Source organism: Topomyia yanbarensis, chromosome 3, assembly GCF_030247195.1.
Source record: "Topomyia yanbarensis strain Yona2022 chromosome 3, ASM3024719v1, whole genome shotgun sequence".
NCBI classification, from domain to species: domain Eukaryota; kingdom Metazoa; phylum Arthropoda; class Insecta; order Diptera; family Culicidae; genus Topomyia; species Topomyia yanbarensis.
In genome coordinates, this window is record NC_080672.1 from 374437245 (window position 1) to 374460901 (window position 23657).

At 37.2% G+C, this 23657-nt stretch overlaps 1 protein-coding gene across 1 annotated transcript; it reads right to left on the reverse strand.

Annotated features, from left to right (window-relative positions):
* Positions 1-281: 281 nt before the first annotated feature.
* LOC131689613 (2-amino-3-ketobutyrate coenzyme A ligase, mitochondrial) lies at positions 282-17200 on the reverse strand. Its single transcript, XM_058974826.1, has 4 exons — positions 16963-17200; positions 1507-1733; positions 1141-1450; positions 282-1080 (listed from the first exon to the last, which is right to left on the reverse strand). The coding sequence occupies exons 1-4, from the start codon at positions 17006-17008 to the stop codon at positions 371-373; spliced, it is 1293 nt and encodes a 430-aa protein (XP_058830809.1). The 5' UTR covers positions 17009-17200; the 3' UTR covers positions 282-370.
* Positions 17201-23657: the final 6457 nt, after the last annotated feature.

A 23657-nucleotide genomic window follows, 5' to 3' on the forward strand; every position in this document is an offset into this window, starting at 1 on the left:
TGAAACGGATTCCATATATGTTATATTCTAGCAATTAGGACAGTATTTTCAGTTTGCGACGTTATGTCAATTTTGGTTCTGCGAGACACAAAGGTATGTATGTATATTTAACATATTTAAAGGGTATTTCTAAGCTGCTAGGGACATATAGACAGCACTAACTAGGCTGTAGGTTATTTGGCAGTGTTATTGAAATAAATCATGGTACTTTATTAGAAAGACTTGTGCAATGGAGTAAAAGAAAAAGAAATTTCGTTAAATTAATATAGATTGACCTGCAATTGTTAGACGATAGCAGATTTTATTCTTTTGCGTAAAGATACAATTTCTTAAAGAATATTCCTTCTCATGAATCGTCACCTGAATTTAATCAAGAAATCACTTTCAGTTGCTTCCCCACTTCGACGAAAGCAGCTACTGCTCGATCGATTTCTTCATCGGTATGGGCAGCGGATAGCTGCACCCGAATGCGAGCCTTCCCCTTAGGAACCACCGGATAGCTGAAACCGATGACATAGATTCCTCTTTTTAGCATTTCGTCGGCGAATTCGGACGCTAGCCGAGCATCTCCTAGCATCACCGGACTGATGGGATGATCCATTCCAGAGATGGTGAATCCTGCTTTTGTCATAGCTTCCCTAAACCTTCGGGTATTGCTTTGAACTCGCGCCGTCAGACTGTTGGATTCCATAAGCATTTCGATGACTCGCTTAGCGCTGGCTACAACCGGTGGTGGCAGGGAATTCGAGAACAGATACGGACGAGATTTTTGTCTCAGCAAATCGATTAACTCCTGCGGACCAGTCGTATAACCTCCCGCTGCTCCCCCGAGTGCTTTTCCCAGGGTAGAGTTAATGATGTCACAGCGGCCAAGCATTTTGTAGAATTCCTCCGTACCTCGGCCTGTTGGGCCGAAGAATCCTGTTGCATGGCAATCGTCGACGAAGGTAAGAGCATCGTATTTATCTGCCAGATCGAAAATCTCCGGTAACGGAGCCACGTTGCCGTCCATGGAGAAGACACCGTCTGTGACGATCATTTTGATTCGGGCGTCGGTAGATTTGAGTTTTTCTTCCAAATCTGAAAAAGGTATTAGGTTCTAGCTCGAAATAATTTCAAAATTTACCTCAAAATACAAACCCTTCATATCCCGATGTAGGTATCTTGCTTTCTTTGCTTTGCACAACCGAATTCCATCAATGATGGAGGCATGATTCAGCTCGTCGGAGAATATGGCATCCTCTGGGGTTAGAACAGCTTCAAAAATGCCGGCGTTAGCATCGAAACAAGACGCATACAGAATCGTGTCTTCTCGCTGATGAAATTCCGATAGCTTCTTTTCCAGTTGCTTATGGATGTCCTGGGTACCGCAAATGAATCGCACTGAACTTAATCCCGCTCCGTACTCATCCAGTGCTTTTTTACCAGCATTGATCACCTCTTGATTAGACTGTGAAGAAACTTGTATGAGAAATAGTTTTAAAAAAATCGCAGACCTGAACTCACCGCCAATCCAAGATAGTTGTTAGCGCAGAAATTTAGTATCTTTCCCGAGGATCCTTCTACGCTGATGGAAGTCGCTTGGGGTGATACAATGATGCGTTCTTTTTTGTACGTTCCGGCATTTCGGATTTCGTCGAGCTGTGATTGGAGCACGGAACGGAGAGACTTTTGAGCACCTCTTTCCGTCGATAGGGTCTTGGCGAAATAAGCGACTGGGGTCCATAGTTTGGCTGTTGAAAATAGGAAAGGTTCAAATTAGTGCTTCAAATGCCGAGATCACAGCGAGATGCAAATACCTATGCAACTACCATAAATGGACAAAATTTTGGCCATATTTTAGAATACTTCCATGCGCCAAATAATTCTAGCAACTTTGTGCTAGATCGCCCATCCGGCTATGCATACTTTGTTAAATTTATTATCATTTGATGCAAATGGAGCAAAACAAAAATAAAGTGAAGAATTTCATAAAGTATGCCTCGATTCAGCTCCGGGACGTCGCGCCCTTCCATGATTCCACGAACGAAGCACCATTTTCGATGGCGGAGACAGATTCAAATTCAACTTGCTGAAAAATCTGCCTGACTTAGTGAAAAGACGTAGACAAATTCAACAAATTCTTTGGGGGGTAACAGCGCTATTCCACAATCAGGACAACCAGCCTCCGATCACAACTCATATAGGCCGATACTATTTTCATTCACCCGGAAGTTTTTTCAACAAATCAACGCTTTTTCTTGAAAAGGGTGATACTAGCAGTGACACCATTCAAAGAAAATCAACAGTGTATATTTCCAGACTTGGGTTTATTTCCTATTTAAGAACTATTGTGTTTTTTACATCCTAGATTGCATGATTCAGTGATCGAAACCCAAAACTTCATAATATATTTGAAATTATTAAATTAAAATTTGTTTTTGCTATTTAAATCGACAAAATGATAGTATCGCCCCTTTGGTGATTGTTTAGTTTTTCAGTCGCACCTATCAGCATTGAAGTATCGCCCTTACGTTTTTTTAGAATAACTACCGTTTTACACCACCGATTTCGTCCGGGTTTTTTCAATAGTGATCATTGTTACTATTTACAGCTGGTATCAGCTTGATAATCATAAAAAAATACGAAAAAACAGTTTCGCCTCTAAACTGCTAGCAAAACAGGAACAACTTAGTATCTACTACCAGAACGTGAGAGGAGTACGCACAAAAATTGACGAGTTGTTCGTCGCTGTTTCAGAGGCCGAATATGATGTCATTGTTCTAACCGAAACGTGGCTGAATGATCAAATCCATTCGATCCAGTTATTCGGCCCAAGGTACACGGTTTACCGTAAAGATCGCGATCCAGACAGTACAGGTAAAAAACGTGGTGGTGGTGTGCTTATTGCGGTGTCCAACCGGCTCTCGTCCAAACATAAAACGGATAGTAACGAGCTCGAACATCTATGGGTAGATATTCGCGGGCGCGATACTAATATTTGTGTAGGCGTAGTATACATTCCCCCTGATTCCGCAAGTGATATAGATATTATTCAGAAGCACATAGACTCAGCACTTGACATCGCAACTTCCATTCAACCCAACATGGCTCATCTACTGTTTGGTGACTATAATCAGCCAGGATTTCTTTGGAAGAGTACACCCTCCGGTTATGCCTTTCCCTGGATCTCCTGTTCGTAAATGAAGAAGCTTCTATTAACTGCGCCGTTTTTTATTTATTTATTTATTTATTTCGTCAATCGATGTAGACTGGTATAGTTACAGTAATGTTTACATTTTTCTTATTTACTAAAATATATATATATACGTAATTTTATTATAAATAAAACAATTTCAGCTTTTACAGAATCATTTTCTTATGCGTTAAAATTTCTTTTATGTATAAAATATTGTGTGAGTTTTAGTTTGGACATTGTAAAATCAATTGATTCGCAATAGCGGTTATAAACAGCCATCATTCGATTTATAGGGCCATATTTTGCATAATTTGTGCGATATGGAGTTATTGAGAATATGCTTCGGTTTCGTAGCTGTCGAGAAGGTGCATAAAAGTTCAATTTGAATAAAATTTCGGCAGAATCAATACGATGCGAGACGATATTATTAATGAACGAAAGCATTGCAAATTCACGACGTTCCTTCAATGTTTGTATATTGATAAGCATGCAGCGTGCTTCATAAGATGGCAGAGGAAATGCTATCCAACCTAGTTTACGAAGGGCAAATAATATGAATTGTTTTTGTACAGATTCTATTCGTTCTTCATGTGTGCTTGAAAAAGGGCACCAAACGATGCTGCAATATTCCAATATCGACCTAACATAAGCAATATATAATGTTTTGATTGTATACGGATCTACAAAATGATAACTAAAGCGTTTTATAAAACTGAGCATGTTGTTAGCTTTGTGAATAATTGTGTTATAATGATCAATAAAATTTAACTTGGAATCTAATATAACGCCTAAATCCCTAATTCTTTCACATTTTGCTACAGTCTGTCTTCCTAGGGTAATCACAACATTCGGTGTTTGTCGTTTTCGACTAAAAGTGATTGAATTGCATTTTTTCACGTTTAGCTGTAGGAGGCTTTTTTGACACCACGTGTGGAAAACCAGAATTTCGTTTTGGAATGTATCAATATCCTCGGCATTTCTTATCTCCAAGTAAAGTTTCATGTCATCGGCATAGATTAGTACTTTCAGTTTTTTGAGAAGGAAGGAAATATCGTTCACATATAAAATAAACAATAGAGGTCCTAAATGAGAGCCTTGTGGAACTCCTGAGGTGACTTCAATTGGATTAGATTGCTTTCCTTTGAATTTGATTATTTGCTGGCGGTTGGATAGATATGATTCTAACCACGTACGCAGCTCAGGCTCAATTCCCATCTTTTTTAATTTATAAAGTAACATTGGGATGTCGATTCGATCAAATGCTTTACTAAAGTCTGTGTAAAGTGCTTCCACGTAGTTTCCATTGTCCATTGCAATCAGTGAATAGTTAATAAATTCTAGTAAATTTGTTGAGGTCGAACGACCTTTGAAGAAGCCATGTTGGAGGTTAGTAATTCTGTTTTTTATTTGAAGAAATATTTTTTCGTTAATGATTGATTCAAAAAGTTTCGGAATGCTGGAGATTATGGCTATTCCACGATAATTGCGAACGTCAGATTTTTTCCCAGATTTATATATAGGTACTAAGAAAGAACTCTTCCATGTTTTGGGAAACTCTCCAGATTGTAAAGACATATTAAAGAGCCAGAACAATGGAGTTGTAAGCTCGGTTGCTAGGTTTTTCATAAATAATGGTGGAATTCCATCAGGGCCAGCACCTTTTGATGAATCCAAATGGTTTAGAGCATTGAAAATGTCCTCCACTATGACATGACTGACACCAATATCCATAGGAAAATCTAAAAGAAAAGCAAAATAATCGCGATCGCGGTCTTGTTCAGAAAAAGTTGTATATATTTCTTGGAAGAATGTTGCAAATAGGTTGCAGATTTCTTTCGGGCTATTATGTACGTTGTCATCCAAGTGCATTGTTGATGGGAAATTGTCTGATTTTAATTTAGTTTTGACGTAGTTAAAAAAATTCTTTGGACTGGATTTAATCTGCTGTTCAGTTTTGGAGTTGTAATCCGCAAGTGCAGAATCTATGGCAATATTTAGTTTATCGCAAATGTCGAGATATTGTTCCAAGTGCTCGTTATTTTGATTTTTCTTGTATAGCTTGTGGGCTTTTTGTTTCCTATTTTTCAGATTTTTAATTTGCCTATTGTACCAAATAGGATTCTTCGAGCTACCGTGTCGTCTTTTCTTCTTAATGGGCACCTCTTCATGAATAATTTCGAAAATTATTTTGTAAAATACGTCCAGGGCGGTTTCAATATTCGCTTCATTCCTAAGAGTATTTTGCCAGTCGACATTACCTACCTTCCGTCTGATATTGTCATAATTAGCTTTATGGTATTCAAAGACTTCCTCAAAGTCATAGACGTTGGGTTCTTGATTTTTATGGATGAACAAAGAAAATTCAATAGCAGTATGAAAAGCTTCATTTTTCCACAAAGGAGCCAAAGATTCAGATACACAGAAATCATCCTGAGTGTTTGTAAATAAAAGGTCAAGATAGCAATTCTGTTGATTTTTTACATGATTTATTTGATTTAATCCTATGCTAGCAGTTTTGTCAGAGATGAAATTCAATGTTTCGTTTTCTCCTACGACTGGGATTAGAATATTTTCATTTTCAGAATCCGGAATAAAATCGGCATTGCGCTGGTTAAAGTCTCCGTAAATGTGAACTTTGACCTCGACCGGAAGTTCAAATAAAATTTGTTCAGCAATTTTGAAAAAGGCTTCATACGATGATATATTAGCATGCTCTGGTGGGAAATATACAGAGGCAAAAACATGTATTTCACCTGAAATGTTCGCTTTAACCCAAACATGTTCAAATTCTTTAAACTTCACTGTGGGAAGAATTTCAGAATTAAATTGAGCCGAAACGCCTATAAGAACTCCTCCACCAGACTTCTTTTGAGATTCTAAAAGATTTCGGTCGTCTCTGAATACGTTAAAGCCACTACCAAAAATTTCCTCACTTTTTATGCTATCGTTCCAACTTGTTTCAGTGCCTAAAATAACAGAATAAGAGGAGCTCAATACATTACTATAGATTTTGCTCGTTTTAGATGCGCTCTGCATACGATTAAAATTTTGACAATATATCAAAATTTCTGAAAGCGTTTCTGATAAAGTTAATGGCAATTTGTCATACTTAGAAATATCATGCAAAACTATTGATCCGTTTTCATCCGTAACCGGTTCGTCATGGTCTGCCTCTGAAGAGTGCGTTAGGTTGGACGAAAACACGAATGCTCACAGGAACAAGCTGAACAGCGCTGAGAAAAGGAATTCGTCAGGACGGGGGTTACAAACCTATCTGGTGCGAAAGTTGAGTTAAATTGATGTACAACCGGGTATGGATTCAGTGTTTCACCACGTTGAAACCTGATACCACGCTGATTTTCAAACGGAGGCCTAGAGAATTGCACCCTTGCCGCCGCAAGTAGATCCTTATCCCGGGGAAGAGAGTTGCCAGCTGTTGGACGACCGCATTGCGTATTGTTGTTGTTGTTGCGATTATTGCTGCTATTGTTGTTGCGATTGTTGTTACGATTATTGTTGCTATTGTTGTTGCTATTGTTGTTGTCAATGAGGTTATAGTTATAATAACTGCTTCTGGATATCTGATGTTTATTTGTCTCATTAGTATTACGGCTACGTTGGTGTCCGTTTTTATTGCGATCATTTATTACCCGATGCAACTGCTTTTTATTAGCTTTTCTTCGTGCCATCGCCCTATCTTTCATCTTTTGCTGTTGAATTCTACGCTGATTACGTGTGTCGTACTCCGTCCAGTCAGAGCGCCACACTTTCTTCGAACCCAAAAAGCGCCACCCTTCAGTGGCTTCGGCAGTGGAACGGTGACCTGAGTCACCCGATTTTGTTGATTGGGCATTTAATTCGTCCATCAAGCTGGGGCCCGCTGGTGGCAAACAAGCATCGCGTATACTGCTATCCAAAGCGTTAATTGAGCCGGCAAAAGATTGTACTTCTTTGAGAATGTCACTGCCAACTGAATTTGTTATAATTTTCACTTCGTCTAAAACTTCACGTGTAGGACGCGATTCACTCAGGTAGTGTTCATTACAATGAGCTGCCATATCTATGGTAAGGGTGCTCAAGTTCTGAACTTCGCTGCAGATTTTTTTCAATTCTCTGGTCAAATCGGCAGTGAGATCATTTACATACTCTTCAATGTGTTTTTTTGTGGATCCCATAGATATGTTGAATAGTGATGTGATATGGTTTTTCAGCGTGACCAGCTCATCGGCCTTATTAAAAGAATTACTGTCAATGGCCTGCGATAGTGCCGATACAGCATTTGCCACTTGCGACGATGTGTTTATGTTCACATTCGCCACTGATTCTTTAAGCTGCAGCTCAACATTTTCGAATAAGTCAACAATTGAATTGAACTTTTTTATGTCGGCTGCTATTTGTAAGTTGCAGTCCGTTTGCGTAGTTATAGATTCAAATAATTTTTCCTGTTGGTACAGCACTTTTCGTGTGTCTATGCCTACCTTTAGATTATGCTGGCAATCTGCACACAGGGGAATCATGAAGTGCGAGATAAATTCTTCTTGATTTCGCTGGACTCCTACACAAGCTGCATGATAACATTTTCTGCAGAATTCACACTGCCACAAGAAACGATCATCGCTGATATTACAAGATGTCACACTGCAGCTCATTATGATAACCGTTGTTTAATAGGATTGAACACACGCGCGACGGTAGAAAGATAAATAAATAACAATTAACTGCGGACCGTAAAAACACGTCTATACTCAAAGGCGTTCGATTAGTTTCAGAAGCCCTTGAGCCATTAGTTGCCTGTGACGCATATCATCCTCTTCTAGTAACGCAGATTTGTCCCCAGTTGGTTATTTTTGACGAAATTCTGGATGTCAGGGAGTTCAACTTTTCGAAGACTGATTTCTCTAGGCTTCAAAGTTCACTACAGGCAATTGATTGGGAGACTTTGTTAAATTCCGCGACCGATGTAGATGTTGCCGTAGAAAAACTTTCACTGGTCCTGAAACAGCTATTCAGAATAACAGTTCCCGCACCACGTCCCCGACCAAAACCGGCATGGTCCAATCGTCAGCTACGTAAACTGAAAAGATTGCAACAGTTATTCAAGCTAACAACAGTTACAAGACATATAATCGGTTTCTCTATTCAAGACACGTAGCACAAACCCAATCACACCTGAAACAAAATCCAAAGCAGTTTTGGTCTTTCGTTAACGGAAAACGCGAAGAAAATGGGCTTCCTTCCAGTATGTTCCTTGCAAGTGAAACATCAAGCACTCCAAGCGGCATCTGTGACCTATTCGCTCAACATTTCTCGAGTGTGTTTAAAAAGGACTCGGCTAACTCCACTCAGGTGGAATATGGCCTTCAGAATGTCCCTCATGATGTAATCAATGTAGGTAATATCCAATTTACTGACGAAGATATTTTAACTGCCATGCGAAAGCTAAAGTCTTCAACATCAGCAGGACCAGATGGTATTCCTTCCATTATACTGAAAAGATGCGCAAGCGCATTGTGTACGCCTTTAAGGCTAATTTTCAACCAATCACTGTTGCAATCGGCGTTTCCCGTGTGTTGGAAAAAATCAGTTATGTTTCCCGTTTTTAAAAAAGGTGATAAGCAAAATGTTGCGAACTATCGTGGCATAACCTCACTCTGCACTGGATCAAAGTTATTTGAGATATTAGTAGGAAACGTGCTGTTTCGTGAGACCAAAGCATACATATCGAAGGATCAACATGGCTTTTTTCAGGCAGATCGACAACTACTAATCTAGCCCAATTCACTTCGCTCTGTATTAAAAATATTGAAGTTGGATCTCAGGTCGATACTGTATACACGGATCTCAAGGCTGCATTCGATCGTGTAGATCACTCTCTTCTACTAGCAATGATAAAGCGGCTGGGCGCTTCGTCAAATTTCACAGGGTGGCTTAAATCATATCTCGTAAATCGTTCTCTATCTGTAAAATTAGGAAATAGCGAGTCATACAGCTTCATTAACTTGTCGGGAGCGCCTCAAGGGAGCAATCTAGGACCGTTGCTTTTTTCGTTGTTCTTCAACGACGTTTGCTATGTTATACCTCCAGGGTGTAAACTTATATACGCTGATGATCTCAAACTATTTCTCATTGTGCGGTCAATAGAAGATTGCGTGGCGCTGCAGCGACACTTAGATGCTTTTTGTAATTGGTGTAGTCGCAACTTGCTGGCTCTCAGCGTGGCCAAATGTTCCATAATATCTTTTACTCGCAGAAAAAATCCAATACTCTGGAGCTACACCATCTCAGGGGAATCGCTAGAGAGAATGACAGTTATCAGAGACCTCGGAGTACTCCTGGACTCACAACTGACATTCAGAAATCATTACTCTCATGTTATTGCACAGGCAAATAGAAACCTCGGCTTCATTATAAGAATCGCCAAAGAATTCACTGATCCATATTGTTTACGGGCACTCTATTTCTCACTAGTTCGATCTGTCCTGGAAGCTTCAGCACCCATTTGGTGTCCTTATACGAACATTTGGATCAACCGAATAGAAGCAGTGCAGGCAAGATTCCTCCGTTTTGCTCTTAGAACTCTCCCATGGCGTAACCCAGCAGAGCTACCACCGTACATCGATCGCTGTCGTCTGCTCGATATGGAAACCCTAGCGCAAAGGCGGAACACATTTAGAGCAGTATTTGTTGGGAAGATATTAACTGGTCAAATAGATGCTCCAGATATTCTCTCGCAAATAAATATCTATGTGCCCCCTAGAAATCTCAGATCGCATAACTTCTTAAGACTGGAATTTCAGCGCACAGAGTACGGTCAGAACGAACCCATTAGGGCGATGTGTAATGTTTTTAATAGTGTTTATGACCATTTTGACTTTTCTGTATCTTGTGATGTTTTCAAAAATAGACTAAGAAGGTTGACTTAGATTTTAAGATTCCATTTTTGTAATATTTGTAATTTTTGTTCTTGCAATACTGTGTACTATGTGATTATGTTTAATTGTAGTGTAAAATCATTGTAATCAACTGTGAAAAATTTGAAAAGATGATGGGTTTTTACGCCCATTTGAGGATTGCTTTTGAAGTATATCCTGAAATGGGCTTTTCCCATTCTAGAAACATTCCATGTAGACCAACACAGGTCAGATGAAAAATAAGAATAAATAAATAAATAAAATAAAATAAGTATCGCCCTGTTTGTTTGCATGAAGCGTGGAGGGCGAAACTTTAAATAAACAAACAAAAATACAGTTTCGCCGATGAATTTTTTGCTGTAGTTTTAGAAAGCAATATCGTAGAATCCAAATTTTTAGGTTAATTTGTTGCGTTTTAAAGCCCTCATTCGCATGTATGAAAAAAGCCTTATGTTTACATTTGTAAGTATCGCCCTTTTCACAAAAAAGCGTTGAAATGATCTTTTATAACCTCGGCATTTTAGTCCAAACAAATGACTTGCTGTCAAACACACAACTGGAAGGAAACCGTGCCTGTATTCTCTTTTCCTCGGTTTTCTTCTTTTGGTAGCAAACCGGAGTAAACGGGAGCAAGTATTTTTGCTCATATTTGCTCCGGAGCAGGGAAAAGAGCAATGTTCAACGAAAAAGGGACAGTATTTCATTGCATTGTAGCTGAGAATGCAATATTCAGCGGTCGTTTTTAGGCTAAATTGAGAAACGAGTAAATGAAAACTACGCGGGTTTGTTGGCTTAATAATTAAAGTAAAGTAAAGTGCACAATGATGGCAATAACAGCAAATACTGAAATATTTGGCTGTTCCGTTTTCCGCCTTAATAAACAAGAAAGTGGGCAAGGAAAATGTTAAGAGGAAATAAGGGTTTCAGCGTAAAAAACGCTTTTCCTCGAATTTTTTTTAGAAATTTGGGTGAAGCTAGGGTTACCAGATGGGCTAAGAGCAAAATAAGGACATCCTGAATCTTGACCGAGGCTAACCAATTTTGCTCATCTGCATGGATTTTTTTTTTGGATATATGGAAAGACGACACATACTGGATGAAGGGTCTGTTATACCCTTAATTTGTTCTGTTAGCGAATGTCGATGTCGATTCGAGATTGCATTAAATCGGAAATGAAAACTGGTTCCGAAACATCTCAGCGTACAGACAGGAGATCGAGGTCAAGTAAGTTTTTACAGCATTTTTTAGGTCTAGTAAGTTTTTACAGCGATCTATGTTGCTTGATACACGGATACGAAAACTACCAAAAGTTGAGCTCTTTTGACTCAATCTCGGGGTATCGTGCAATAAGGTAAAATTAGGTAAACCGTGTTGAAGCTAGTTTTTCTTTAACCATGGCAAATTTCACAGGTCATTGAGAGGTTTTTTTTATACTCAACGTTGAGTTAAATATATTTAAATTTAAGTTAAAACTACCTAACTAACCTAACTAGTATACTTCGAACAACTCAAAAGTACCTTATTCCAGGCTGGATGTTATTGGCTCGAATCAAAACTTTTCGAAAGCATAAGCATAAGAGATCGTCCGTAGTTGCTACTCCGTTATTGAAGAAACCAAATTAGGGATCTAGGCAGACTCACAAATCTTGAACAGACGAGTCCCGTTTGAGAACGATTTGTGAAATATTGTAGTCGAAATTAACTTTCGAACCGAATACTTGGGAGCATTTAACATCATCCTATTGGCATAGAACCAATTGGTGAAAACATCCAACTGGGACTGCAAGAATTCTGCGTCTTTAGTTCAAGCTGAAATAGTTTGAAGTCGTTAGCAAACGAAAGTTTAATGTACTTCAGCAAATAGTTTAAGTCGTTTAAATAGAGCAAAAATATAAATGGTCCGAGATGACTACCATGAGGAATAGAACCCTGTGCTAGAAAATGAGAGCTGTTCAAAATTTTATGCTTTGAATTAGAGGACAAAATCATTTTTTCAGCCAACACTCAACAAAATAAGAAACAAGCTTTAGTTTGAAACATTACTTCAATCAATAAACTTTATCAATACTTTTGAATCATTAATCTGAACAATAGAAATCAAATGTACTGTAGGGAAGTGATCAACTAAAATGGCGAATAAAATGTTTCCTGAACTTTATCTGATTGATTTCAAATATACCATTGACTAAAACTAAGGACAGTTGAAGTAAAATTAAGAACACTCCCAAATCATCGAAATTAAGGACATGGCCTTTAAAATGAGGAAGGTTGGTAAATCTAGTGAAATTTTGTACATTATACTGCATCATTTCAATAACATTCTGTTATTTTTTCCATGCAAAAATATCGACAAACGACTCGATGACGAAGCCTTTTGTAGAACGTCTCTGGAAAAACAGCTTTTCAAAAAAAAATCACTATTTTATGAGTAGAAAGCCCCCTTAATTGAAAAATTATCCCGGAAACTCTTCGGGGTTAGGTATTTTTTACATAGAATGTGTATGCAAAGTTTGCAGTAAATCGGTTTAGTAGTTTTTGAAATTTTGTAGCCTTTTGTAGAGTATCCTGAAAAAACACGATTTCATCGTGTTTTTTCCAGAGATATTCCATAAAAGGCTTCGTCACCGAGCCGCTTGTCGATATTTTTGCTTGATAAATTACAGAATATTTTTGAAATGATACATTATAATGCATACAAGTTTTTCATTCGCTTCACTCAAATTTGTAAAAAAAATCGCAGAAAAAGTATTTTTTTACGTTGAAACCCAATTCCTTTGTAGCCCTTTAAAACAAACAACAAATATAGAAATATTTGGTTGTTTTGAAGTAGAATACACCTAAATTTTCGGCCGGAATTTTACCAGCTTATTTGAAGGCGAATAATTGCCTTTGTATTGAAAGGAAGCAGTTGGGTCGCCAGCGCCAGAGACCTAACCGAAGTGAAATAGAATAAACATAGGGGGTTACACCACTGTAAAGCACGAAAAAAGACATATTGCGGAATTTTTTTCCTGACACAATAAGGAGATGAATCGAGATCGTTTGAAATGGGATTTATATCAATATAGGGGTCTTTAACATTTTAACATTACATTAGATTTTAACATTACAGTATAACTTTCGATTCTTTCCCGGGAGGAAGAAATCGACGCGTATTTAGAGTATAACTTTTATTTACAATTTTGACATGATGATAATACGTTGAAATAAAAAAATGTTATGTACTGATTGGACATGCTTGTAGTTTGTTGGTCGTTACTATGTGTTTGAGTTCTTCAAATATAATTTATTCTTCATCTTTGAACCCAACTAGTTGCAGAGATTCATCCGAGTATCTCTCACCGAGTAGTCGGTTTTGTCATCCGCTGACGTGCTGATGCACAAGACCGATAAAAAAGAGAATTAAAATTGGAAAATTATGAAGAGTTTATTTTGTAATTTGTAATTTGTAATTTTATTGAGCACGATAACCTGTTAGTACAGACTTTGAATCAGGTCAAGGAAGTTATTGTTATTGAGTGTTAATTTGGAAGTGTTTGTTATTGAGTGTTAATTTGATTCTCATTTATGGTAAGGAAGAGCAGTAGATATATGGAGTTAGAACACAAATCCTTTTTCCGACAAGCGTCATTTAACACATTTTGAGAAAAATATTTTTAAAGTTTTACATTGAATATCTTGAAACTTATAAATGGTATAAACAATTCAAAAATGGCAATTGATGCTTCTATCTATTCTGTATTAATTTCTCAAATATTACGAAGATCGGTTGACTATGTTGCGAGGTTTTACTATAAATGTAAACAAAAGTCGCACTCACACGTGTCATAGGTGTGTATCGATGACAAAATTTGTATGGCGTCTCATAATCGTGCATGGAAAATTTTCCATAGAAAAAAATAATTAATTATTAACTTTTATTCATATCTTTGGCTTCATTTGGTCTATAAACAATCGGTGAGGTTCATTTTGAAGGATATGAGTCAGGGAATATAGAAAAATAGTTATTTTTGGTTTCAGTGTTGCCAAATATGCTATATTTCCAGTTTAAAACTAAATTGCATTTTCTTCACAATTCGTGCGTTTCGTTTTGAAAACGATTATGCCATTGTATTTCTCAGATAGTTTTACATATAAAAACTTATACATCAAGATAATTGAGCCAATCCCCAGTCATTTGAAACAAAAAATTACAAATTTCTCAGCAAGTTTCTCGCTATAACCAAGCAGAATGTCAAAATTCTGTGAACGCTACTTTGTAGATTTTTTAGACAAGTAATGTGGCATATCGAAATCAGTTTACCCCAAAATGGCGTTTGTCATAAGATAGCACAACAGCGACGACAATGCATAATAAAAGTAAGAAGGTTTTATTGGCGATTTGCGGCAAAGCCAAAATTAGTCATGCGACACCTATGATTCAGCTCATGAACTGGCAAAGTGATACAGTTTGCTTTTTTTCACCCGTAAGTGAGTCGTAGCTTACAACAAAATCTTCATTATCTTCTCGGAAAAAGCTTACCACTGCCAAAATATGAATGAAACGAGTAAGAAATTTAGTTTTATTTGCAATTATTCTGAAATTACAGCCATTTGCAACTATTTGACTCATACATTTCTTCGAAATGTAATCGGGGTATTATTGTAGTTATAAAAAATCGTTCCATAAATAAAGTTCCAACTCGAAACCGAGACCCAATCAGCACCAATGTCAAACTCCTTTATATTTTGAACTACGTAGGAGATTCAGTGAAGACTATCGGAGAGAAGGATCGGCTGTGCATGATACAAAGCTGACACTTTCCTATTAGCCGGATATATTCTTTCCTCGCGTGATCTGGAGAGTTTCATGAATTTACACCAACTCATGAAAGTTTAGCTTAACTTAGGACCAACGGGAAATGCTGTTGCGGCGGCTACGGTGCTCAACAAATTACATTTCGAAACAGAGCGCATATAGCTCTGCGAATAATATTAGAAACCACTATGTTTTACACTCTTTTCGCAAGATGTTTACTCATCATCTGATAAAATGATGATTTTCCTCCATTTTCATAAACAATTATCAACAAATTGATCGGTAATTTGGTGTTTAAGTCATTTTTTACCAATGTTTACAGAAAATATATGCACTATGACAGAACAGAATAAAATCAGCAACACTTTCCTTCCAGCGCTATCTGCGAGCGGTTTCAACGTAGAATCGCCAATCCGTGGCACTCTAGAACCCTATGAATAGGCTCACTTTTCATGTTTTTTTACTTTTTCCATTTAAAAATCAATAAAAAAATTTCTGCCTATCCTCTATGAATCTCTATGTATCTGAAACTTGTGGTACTGGTTAACAGCCAGCGCCTGCTTGTGGAAGAAACTGGTGTGCTATACGGTCCAGTACATTCGAATAGTTAGGCTTAGCAGGTCCTCATCTAGAGGGGGCGGATGAACATCTGCCTGGGTGATGACCGATAAATGACAAAGACAGTTTTATTTTGAAAACCAATTTTTTTATGTTCGAAATCTCACAGAGCAAAAAAAATCCATCAATAGGAAGCTTGCAGTCGTACAAATTTTGCCAAGCAATACAACGAAACACGCAACCTCCTTCACGCTTTCGCGATTATTATAACTTTAAAATTAACAAAAAAACTGCATATCATTCAGGTGTTTGGATCTCACGCCAAGAGACAAGAGTTCGTTTTCCTACACCCGGAACTTCTGTGCTTGGCCAACCGAGACATCACTCAGTATCAGCTAGTTGCTTTAGGCGTTCACAAATGATGTGTTAACTGTTTGGTTTAGTGTCTATTTAATGTTAGTGTGGATATATCGTCTAACAGACAACAATCTAGTGTCAGTTACTGACGAGTGGAACACGAGACATTCAAATCCAACGTTTCTAAGTTAAATGTTGTGTTGTCATACGTGAATTGGTTCATTCATTTTTTTCTGCGTGCCGATATGGAAACTGAATGATTAACCTTAGCTAATCTGAAACCCAGCTTCAGGTAGACAACGTAAGTCGTTTAACACGATGCGATTTCACCCCTGCAAAAAATAAACAAAAATCTAGTGCACTCTACTCCATAGATATATGTATACATACGATCCCCAAAGAGATAAGCGACCGAAAAGATGCACGCTGGTGAATTTTCCACATTGGAGACAGTGAAACTCATAAAGTGACTGACCTATCGACGCAATCTGTGTGACCTTGAAGCCGTCAATCATTGTTGAGTTTCGCTACTAGCACTTCTCACAGGCACACCCGACCCGGTCATGGAAATTGCCAATGTATTTTCTCGGGTATTTTTAAAGAAACTAAAAAAAAAACTCTTACTGGTTAACATGACATAAAATGAAGCATTTTGCTTCACCACTGTTTTAACATTTGGTAACTTTTCTTGAGCAAAGTGGAAATTCAAATAATTTCTTTTTACAGGGGAGAATAGAAATATAACAATTGAAAACACTATGATGGACATTTGTTTCAATGTCCATTTGCAAAGTTAGGACTATGATATACGATTAAAGGTAATAAGATTGATTCCCTTTCTCCGACTAACTTATTTCAGATGAATATCTATTCTAATAGGAAACCTTTTCGACAAAAACAATGGAATGTTATTTCCAGCATGTTTTACGGTACTATATTTTTCAAATAGAACCGCCAACGTACATACCGTAGTGACTATCGATTCTCAATGACAAGTTCTCATGAATTGGACCACCATGCGTCTCCACTAGAAATATGCATAATCGCACAAGCCATGCTATGCGTTTTGTTTTTTCTTTTTTCGAGTTTTTATCATTTTTGCACTCTAATCTCATTTTTCGAACCGGTTTCTTAAGATAATATTTTAAACACTAGCTTACCTTTGGTAGATCCATTTCTGCAAATCAACTGTTTGGATAGATACATTCCGAGTGATGATTTTAAATCTCTCGAACAACAGAAGAAGGCAAGAGACAAGCAAGTCGCCGACAAATTGATTAACTCAGTCAAATTTGTTCAATTTATATGATGTGCGTCTCGAAAGCGTAGTTAGTGTTATGATATCGAGCGCATGGAACAAACAAGTCTGATGGAAGTAACTAGCAACCGGCTAACTGACTACCAAATCGTTGATCTTATGAACAGACTGCGGCGCGGGAGAGAGCGAGTGTTTGGAGAGAGTAAATGGTTTCGATTTATCTAGATAAATAACAGTGTGGAGCGTGGAGAACTGTCGCGCAACAAGATTTTTTATAATCAGACATGTAAATATTATTCAATTCTAAAGAAAATTTTCAATAGGACGTAAGTAACAATGAGAGATTCTCTTTGGGGTCTTTCTCTTCTGTTCATTACTCGACCATTTCAACATTTACTACTCTACTATTTGCATAATATTCTAGCAAAAACCGTCGGCTTTCGATATGTACTGGAAAATTAGTGCAAAGTGTTGTAATGACGTCGTAATAAACGAAAGAGAAAGAAACAAAGACAGGCTCTCAATGTCACTTACGTCCTATTGAAAATTTTCTCTAGAATTGATATTTGTACTCAATACTAGTTTCTATTTTATACAAAAACATTTTTACTTCCGACCTAATATGGAGTGCTGTGCTATATTTATTACAAATGAAGCGAAACCATTTTGTACACAACAGCTGGCTCTAGCAAGTAAAACAATTTTCTTTCCGATTTTGTCTCATCAGTATCGAGGAAGAACGACTTGGTTTCCAGATAGACGTTAAATCCAAAACGAACTTGAAACGCATATGGCTTGACTTACTAAAGTTAGGTATTCTATTTTCATGCACAAATTGGTTTAATTTAATTTCGTTTTTATCGAATATAGTAAAGATCTAAGAGTGATTAAATGAATCGTTTTTCGAATTTTGAAAATAAAAATTAAAACTATATATTTGGGATTTTTGTAAATTAAAATTCCAACCGCATTTTTTTCGGCTGTTTGTATCTCGTTTGGTTGAAACAAATAAATGAGAAAATGTTGAAGAAGGTATTTGGAATTACAAAAAAACTGCTTGCGATACTCATTGTGCTTTGTGCTTTTACCCGAGCCAATGCGAAGCGAATGACAAAGACGGGTACTTTTATATTGTGTGCCTTGTCAGAAGAACAAATGAAACTGTTATTTTAATTTTCGCCGCGATGCACAGAGGAGTAACTGGGGTCAAACCCTGGCCAAAATTATTTGTTGTTGCTATTGCTTTTATTATGCCTTAATATGAACAAAAAATAGACAATAACAAGTTTTTGGAATAATTTGGCATCTATCCACCTACCAGTGCAGAGGTCAATTTTCTAAATCCTCTCGAATACTAGTAATTTCGAGGTGATCTTTGTGAATACATTCGTTTTTCCAGTTGCACAAACAGTTGATCAGTAGAAAAAGGGGAAGAAAAGGGACGCTTGAGCATATTTTCATAGAGATACATTTTGAAAAACATAGTATTTGGCCCTACAGCATTTCGGTTTACCTCAAATTACTAAAAATTTCAATATTTTCAAATCGCTTGCAATTTGTGGATTGGACAAGATCAGAATAGTTCTTATGTTTTTCGGATAGCTGGAATCTGGTTTTGTAATACTGCTTCAGCAACTTTGCCGGATCTCGCCGTATAATGTAACTTTTTGATCATACAAGTTTGGAATAAAATGTTTAAAAAACGTATTTTTCAAAGTTAGTGCAATGCACAGCAACACTATTACTTTCAGTTAGTTTTAGGCTGAAGTTATACAAATGGTTGTGTTCAACTACGCAGGCTTTTTATTTGCTCACACAATGTGCCACAAAGAGCGAAATACACCGATGGAAAATAGAGCAGCACAAAAACACTGCGATGTGCAGAACGACCGCACAAAGAAAAACTTGAAAACGATAAAGAGAAAGATCTGTGCACCAAGAGCTGCACAATTTCGTTCAGAGTCACCTTGAAGAGCCACTTTTTTGTGCCTCCCCTCAGAATCAAACTACAATTCAGATAAAGTTTGAGCGGAAGAACGTTTTTAAAATGTTTTTGGTTGCCTTCTCTGGTTCCGTACGCCTGGGACCAAGATTCACACTAAAGAGCCTCTTTATTTCTACTTTTTGAGGTGTGCAGCCATCGAGTAGAATGCACGTATGGGAGCAACACACATCGAAGTAAAGAGGTATATTGTGGAAGAGAAGAGCGGTGGTTCGCATGAAAAGTGCAAAGAGCGTTTTCTATTCTTCTCTTCATTTGCTCTGAGGTGCATTACATCCCTGCAATTACGTTTGCAATAATATTGTCTTACTTAACCCATTCATGCCCATGTTGTTTGTGGGCAACAACGTTTTTAAACAGCTATAACTTTTGATTGAGGTAAGATTTCCTCACAAAAACAAGTAAAGCTAAAAAATGTGACTATTGGCTTTCATTTGAGTACTAGCAGTTACAAGGATCAGCTCTAGAACTGAAGTTATTGCAATTAGTCTGATTGAATTCCGATGGAGCAGTGCTGCCAGGGACAGTTTTCATATAACTTCGTTATGATGCAATATTAGTGAAAACTAATAAAACATCAATTTAGACTACTTTTGGCAACGTTTTCCAAGCAATTGGACTATTGTGAATATTCTAGGAGGATTGTAGCGAGCACTGGAAGGTAAAAATCGAGCAGCTTCTAGCACTGCAAGAGAAGCACCTACCTTTATAAAAAAGTTTTTTTCCGTTTCTTGATCCCACCGTTTTCACGAAAAAATAGTTTTGAAACCCTACGTGCACTAGAAAAAAGTTGGGCATGAAAGGGTTAATACAGTCATCATTACTAGAAAGCGATATTGCTGGATATATAATTAGAATGATTAAAAAACCCCTAAAATATCACCATTTTACATCCATGCAAAAAATCTTTAACAATTTTTGACATGCTCCTAATAAATATAACGAAATAGGAAATCAAAAAAAAAATTTGGTTATTGGCCAGGAATTTGTTCTAGCTACTCCTCTGTGCGATGATCTGTAGAGATGAGTGAGTCACAGAAGCCAGAAGTAGTCTTCCGGCCAAATACGGTGAATATTACCCCAGCTCTTTTCGCATACGACCGAGCTCTCTTTTCCTCCTGCCTGACCTTACAGTACAAAACTCAAAGCGATACTATTACACATTTGCACATCCATTACATGGACCACAGTTAATAGCTAAATTTATATGACAGCTGTGTTATTGACAATGACAAACGCAGCGTTTAGTGCCTCAAAATCAACAGCCAGCACCATCATTGAAAAGCAAAAAAAAAATCGAACGTTCGCGCTCGTGAAGCACGACAGTACACGAGATAAAAATGTACGACCCACACGACGCAGTTGTCGAGAAAAAATATTTCCCCGCTTTATAAACAGGTCTATACGCGCAATGGCTAGTCGCTCGCGAGGTATCTGACGGAAACAATGGATGCTCTTTTTTGAAGTAGAATACTTCTAACGTTTCAATATAGGGGTCCCGTTTCAAAATTTTCCACGATTTTTTTAACTTGAATTTCTGCCGTTGTACTGAATGAGAAAATAAGATAATTGCGCTATCTAGTTGGAAATATGTACAACAATTTTGTATCCAATTTCGTAAAATGTACAATTACTAAAAATAACGGAAATAAAGAAGTTTATGAAACCAGTAATTATCTGATCCATGAATGGTCAATACAATTCGACCAAGCAGCGAGCGTTGCTAGGGCTGCTTCTTTGTCATCCAGTGAACCTCGACACGTATAAAAAGGGGGTTCTGTAAGCGTAGCAGCTGCTACGTTTCACGTCAGCTCGCATTCTTCGGTGGTACACGCAGAAAAATTAAGCGTATTTAAATCAAAAATATATGTTTTTGAATCCTATAATTTATTGTTTATTACTTCAAACAACAAACTTATTGGTCTAAAACATTTTTTTATTGCAGGAACAATAAATTTTTGCTTTTAATAAAAACATTTAGTTTTAGTAATTTTGTTTTAATTTCAATACAATATTTATTAAAAAGATGGAACAATATTTTTTTTTCATTGAAGCTATAAATTTTATTGAATTCAATAAATAAATTTATTGGCTCCCGACCAATAATTTTGTTTATTGAATTTAATCCATATTTTTATTGAACCTGCAAATCTTTTTTCTGCGTGTAGGTAATCCCATGACCGCCACCAGGCGCTAATAGCATTTCATTCCAGTTTCATGCATACACAGAAGATGCAACGATGACACACCACAGAAAAAGCAGAAAGCTCTTTCTTTTGGAGCTAAATAAATGGATTGGCGATGGGTTGGTTTGGTGCGAGAGAACCGCGTTCTCTTACTATTTAAAATATATGTGGCGTCAGATGCGTGTTCAGATAAATTCACCACGGCGCGCGTTCCAGAGTGCACCGTGGTGAATTTATCTGTGTGTTTCCTCTGGCAAGCGGTAGTGTTGGCAGAGTTAAAAATATTCAAATTCATTGAATGAAAATTGATCATATTCAGCCGCATTCATTTTCAATATTCAGTGACGCAGCTGAAAATGTCAAACGAACAAACCGCCCATTCAACCAAATACAAATTTGTATTTGATTCAACCATGCAGATTTTCATTCGTCTCCGATTATTACAGGAAGCGGCCGTGCAGCAACGGATCAAACGCATCAAAGTAGGCCCTGGCACAATGTAAGCGATGATGATTGTTGTTTCACACGCTTTAGCGGCATTTGACAACATTTTCCTATATAATTAGTGAAATGAATATATTGTACGATATTCAACTGAATGAATAACATGGATTTTTTTTTTTTTTTTTATTTCAATTATAGAGGTTTTAACCTTAAGGTCATTCGCCTCTTCGGGTTAGAAAAATCTCTTAGGAAAAATTTCTAGCCCTATGTGCGGGGTCGGGACTCGAACCCAGGTGCGCTGCGTACAAGGCAATCGATTTACCAATACGCTACGCCCACTCCCCAATATAACATGGATATTTGAATGAATATTTTTTCTATTCACCGCGAGTCGCATCAGGTTCATTTTCAGCCGTCAAAAAAGAGCTTCGATTATTTTTAACTCTGAGTGTGGGTGCGATTGACGATTTTGACACTGGTTGTTTCGTTGCGTAAAGGGGACGGTGTTGGCTTATTGGATGCTGATATTATGATTTTCTGTTGATGATTTGATATGAGTTACTACGTAAAGCATATTTGCGAGTTTATAGAGCATTTTTACACTACCCTGGAAAATTTAAAATACTCGGTCCTCGAGGCAAACTGGGAAAAAGTTTTGCATATCATCATGCTATAAATAAAATCAGACTAATTGTATAACAGATTGATGCATGGGCGGGATTTTTTCATCCACATTAGAGCCGGCTTATTATATATGCTGCTAAATGACGCAATGTGCATTTTACTTTTTTGTTTGCGAATATCGCGACTCAATAAGTGAAAAGCTCCATTAAAAGTAATGTCCTGGTACTGGACACATATGTGACAATTGCAGGGTTATTGCGCAAGTTTCACTCTAATGTCGTTTTTGCTTGAGGTAGAAACTAACTCAGTTTCGGACCTAACTGCTGTCAAACCGTTTGTTTGAAGCCAGTTTCGAACCTAGGTTATGCGCCACTGAACTGAAAACCTAGTTGGGTTCCAAACTGAAATATATTTCGGGTTCGCTCACACCACCGCTGTTTTCCAAGAATCCAACTCAGTTCCATCAAAAACGTTTGTTTGAAGCAACTAACCTGGGTTAGTGTTTAGGTTCTCAATCGAAAACGACATAAGAAATCTGCTTGGTTGAGGTTTGAGCCTAATATTATTTAGGAAAAGAGGGGGTAAAACGCGTCCCCCAAGGATATATGATCATAACTTAGCTATAGAACATTAATAAGGAGAATTTAAATATTGATATGTTTTAACCAACATTTTCCCCTGTAATCGCAATCATAACGCTTTGCAAAAATGTGCAATGTTTCAATTTAAAATCATTATAAATTACACCTATTTTTCAAAGTGTGCGCGGGTCAACTTCACCACAACATGGGGCCATAGTACAAAAAACGGGACCGAAAGCTCGTTTGACAAACACTTAATTTTGTTTTCTGTCGGGATTTCACAAAAGTTGAGCTTTAAATTGCCTTAGGTTATGCAATTATTAGGTATCCAAAACAAATTTTCTTTTTTTAGATTAAAAGGATGGGTAGATAATGTCAGAGACATAATTTTTTACTAATTTCAGAAATATTTTCTGCTGTTGCTAAATGATTTGTTTCAATCTCATTAAATGCTCTTTTCAGGGTTACCATATGAGAATACATATGTTTGAATATTTTGGATTTCTATGTACGTGTATTTAGGTGTTTCCTTTAGAAATAATAATACAACCTACCAGAAAATAGTCAAAATTGTAGCATTCGTATTAACAGCCAAAAATGTATTCTACTTCACTCTGGTTATGTCTCTGACATTACCCACCTATCTTTTTTAAATTTTCATTGTTTACATCATGCAAACATAGAAGATCCACGGCTCCGCTTAGCTACAGCATCGAACCAATTAGATAATAAAAAGTAAAAATAAAAAGTTTTCTATTTC

Excerpts from the sequence above, each read along its gene's own strand:
- LOC131689613 (XM_058974826.1), bottom strand. The coding sequence starts at position 17,008 with ATGTATCTATCCAAACAGTTGATTTGCAGAAATGGATCTACCAAAG. Across the intron at positions 1,734-16,962 it reads CAGAAATGGATCTACCAAAG|CCAAACTATGGACCCCAGTC; the intron begins GTAAGCTAGTGT and ends TATTTTCAACAG. Across the intron at positions 1,081-1,140 it reads CCTACATCGGGATATGAAGG|ATTTGGAAGAAAAACTCAAA; the intron begins GTTTGTATTTTG and ends TACCTTTTTCAG.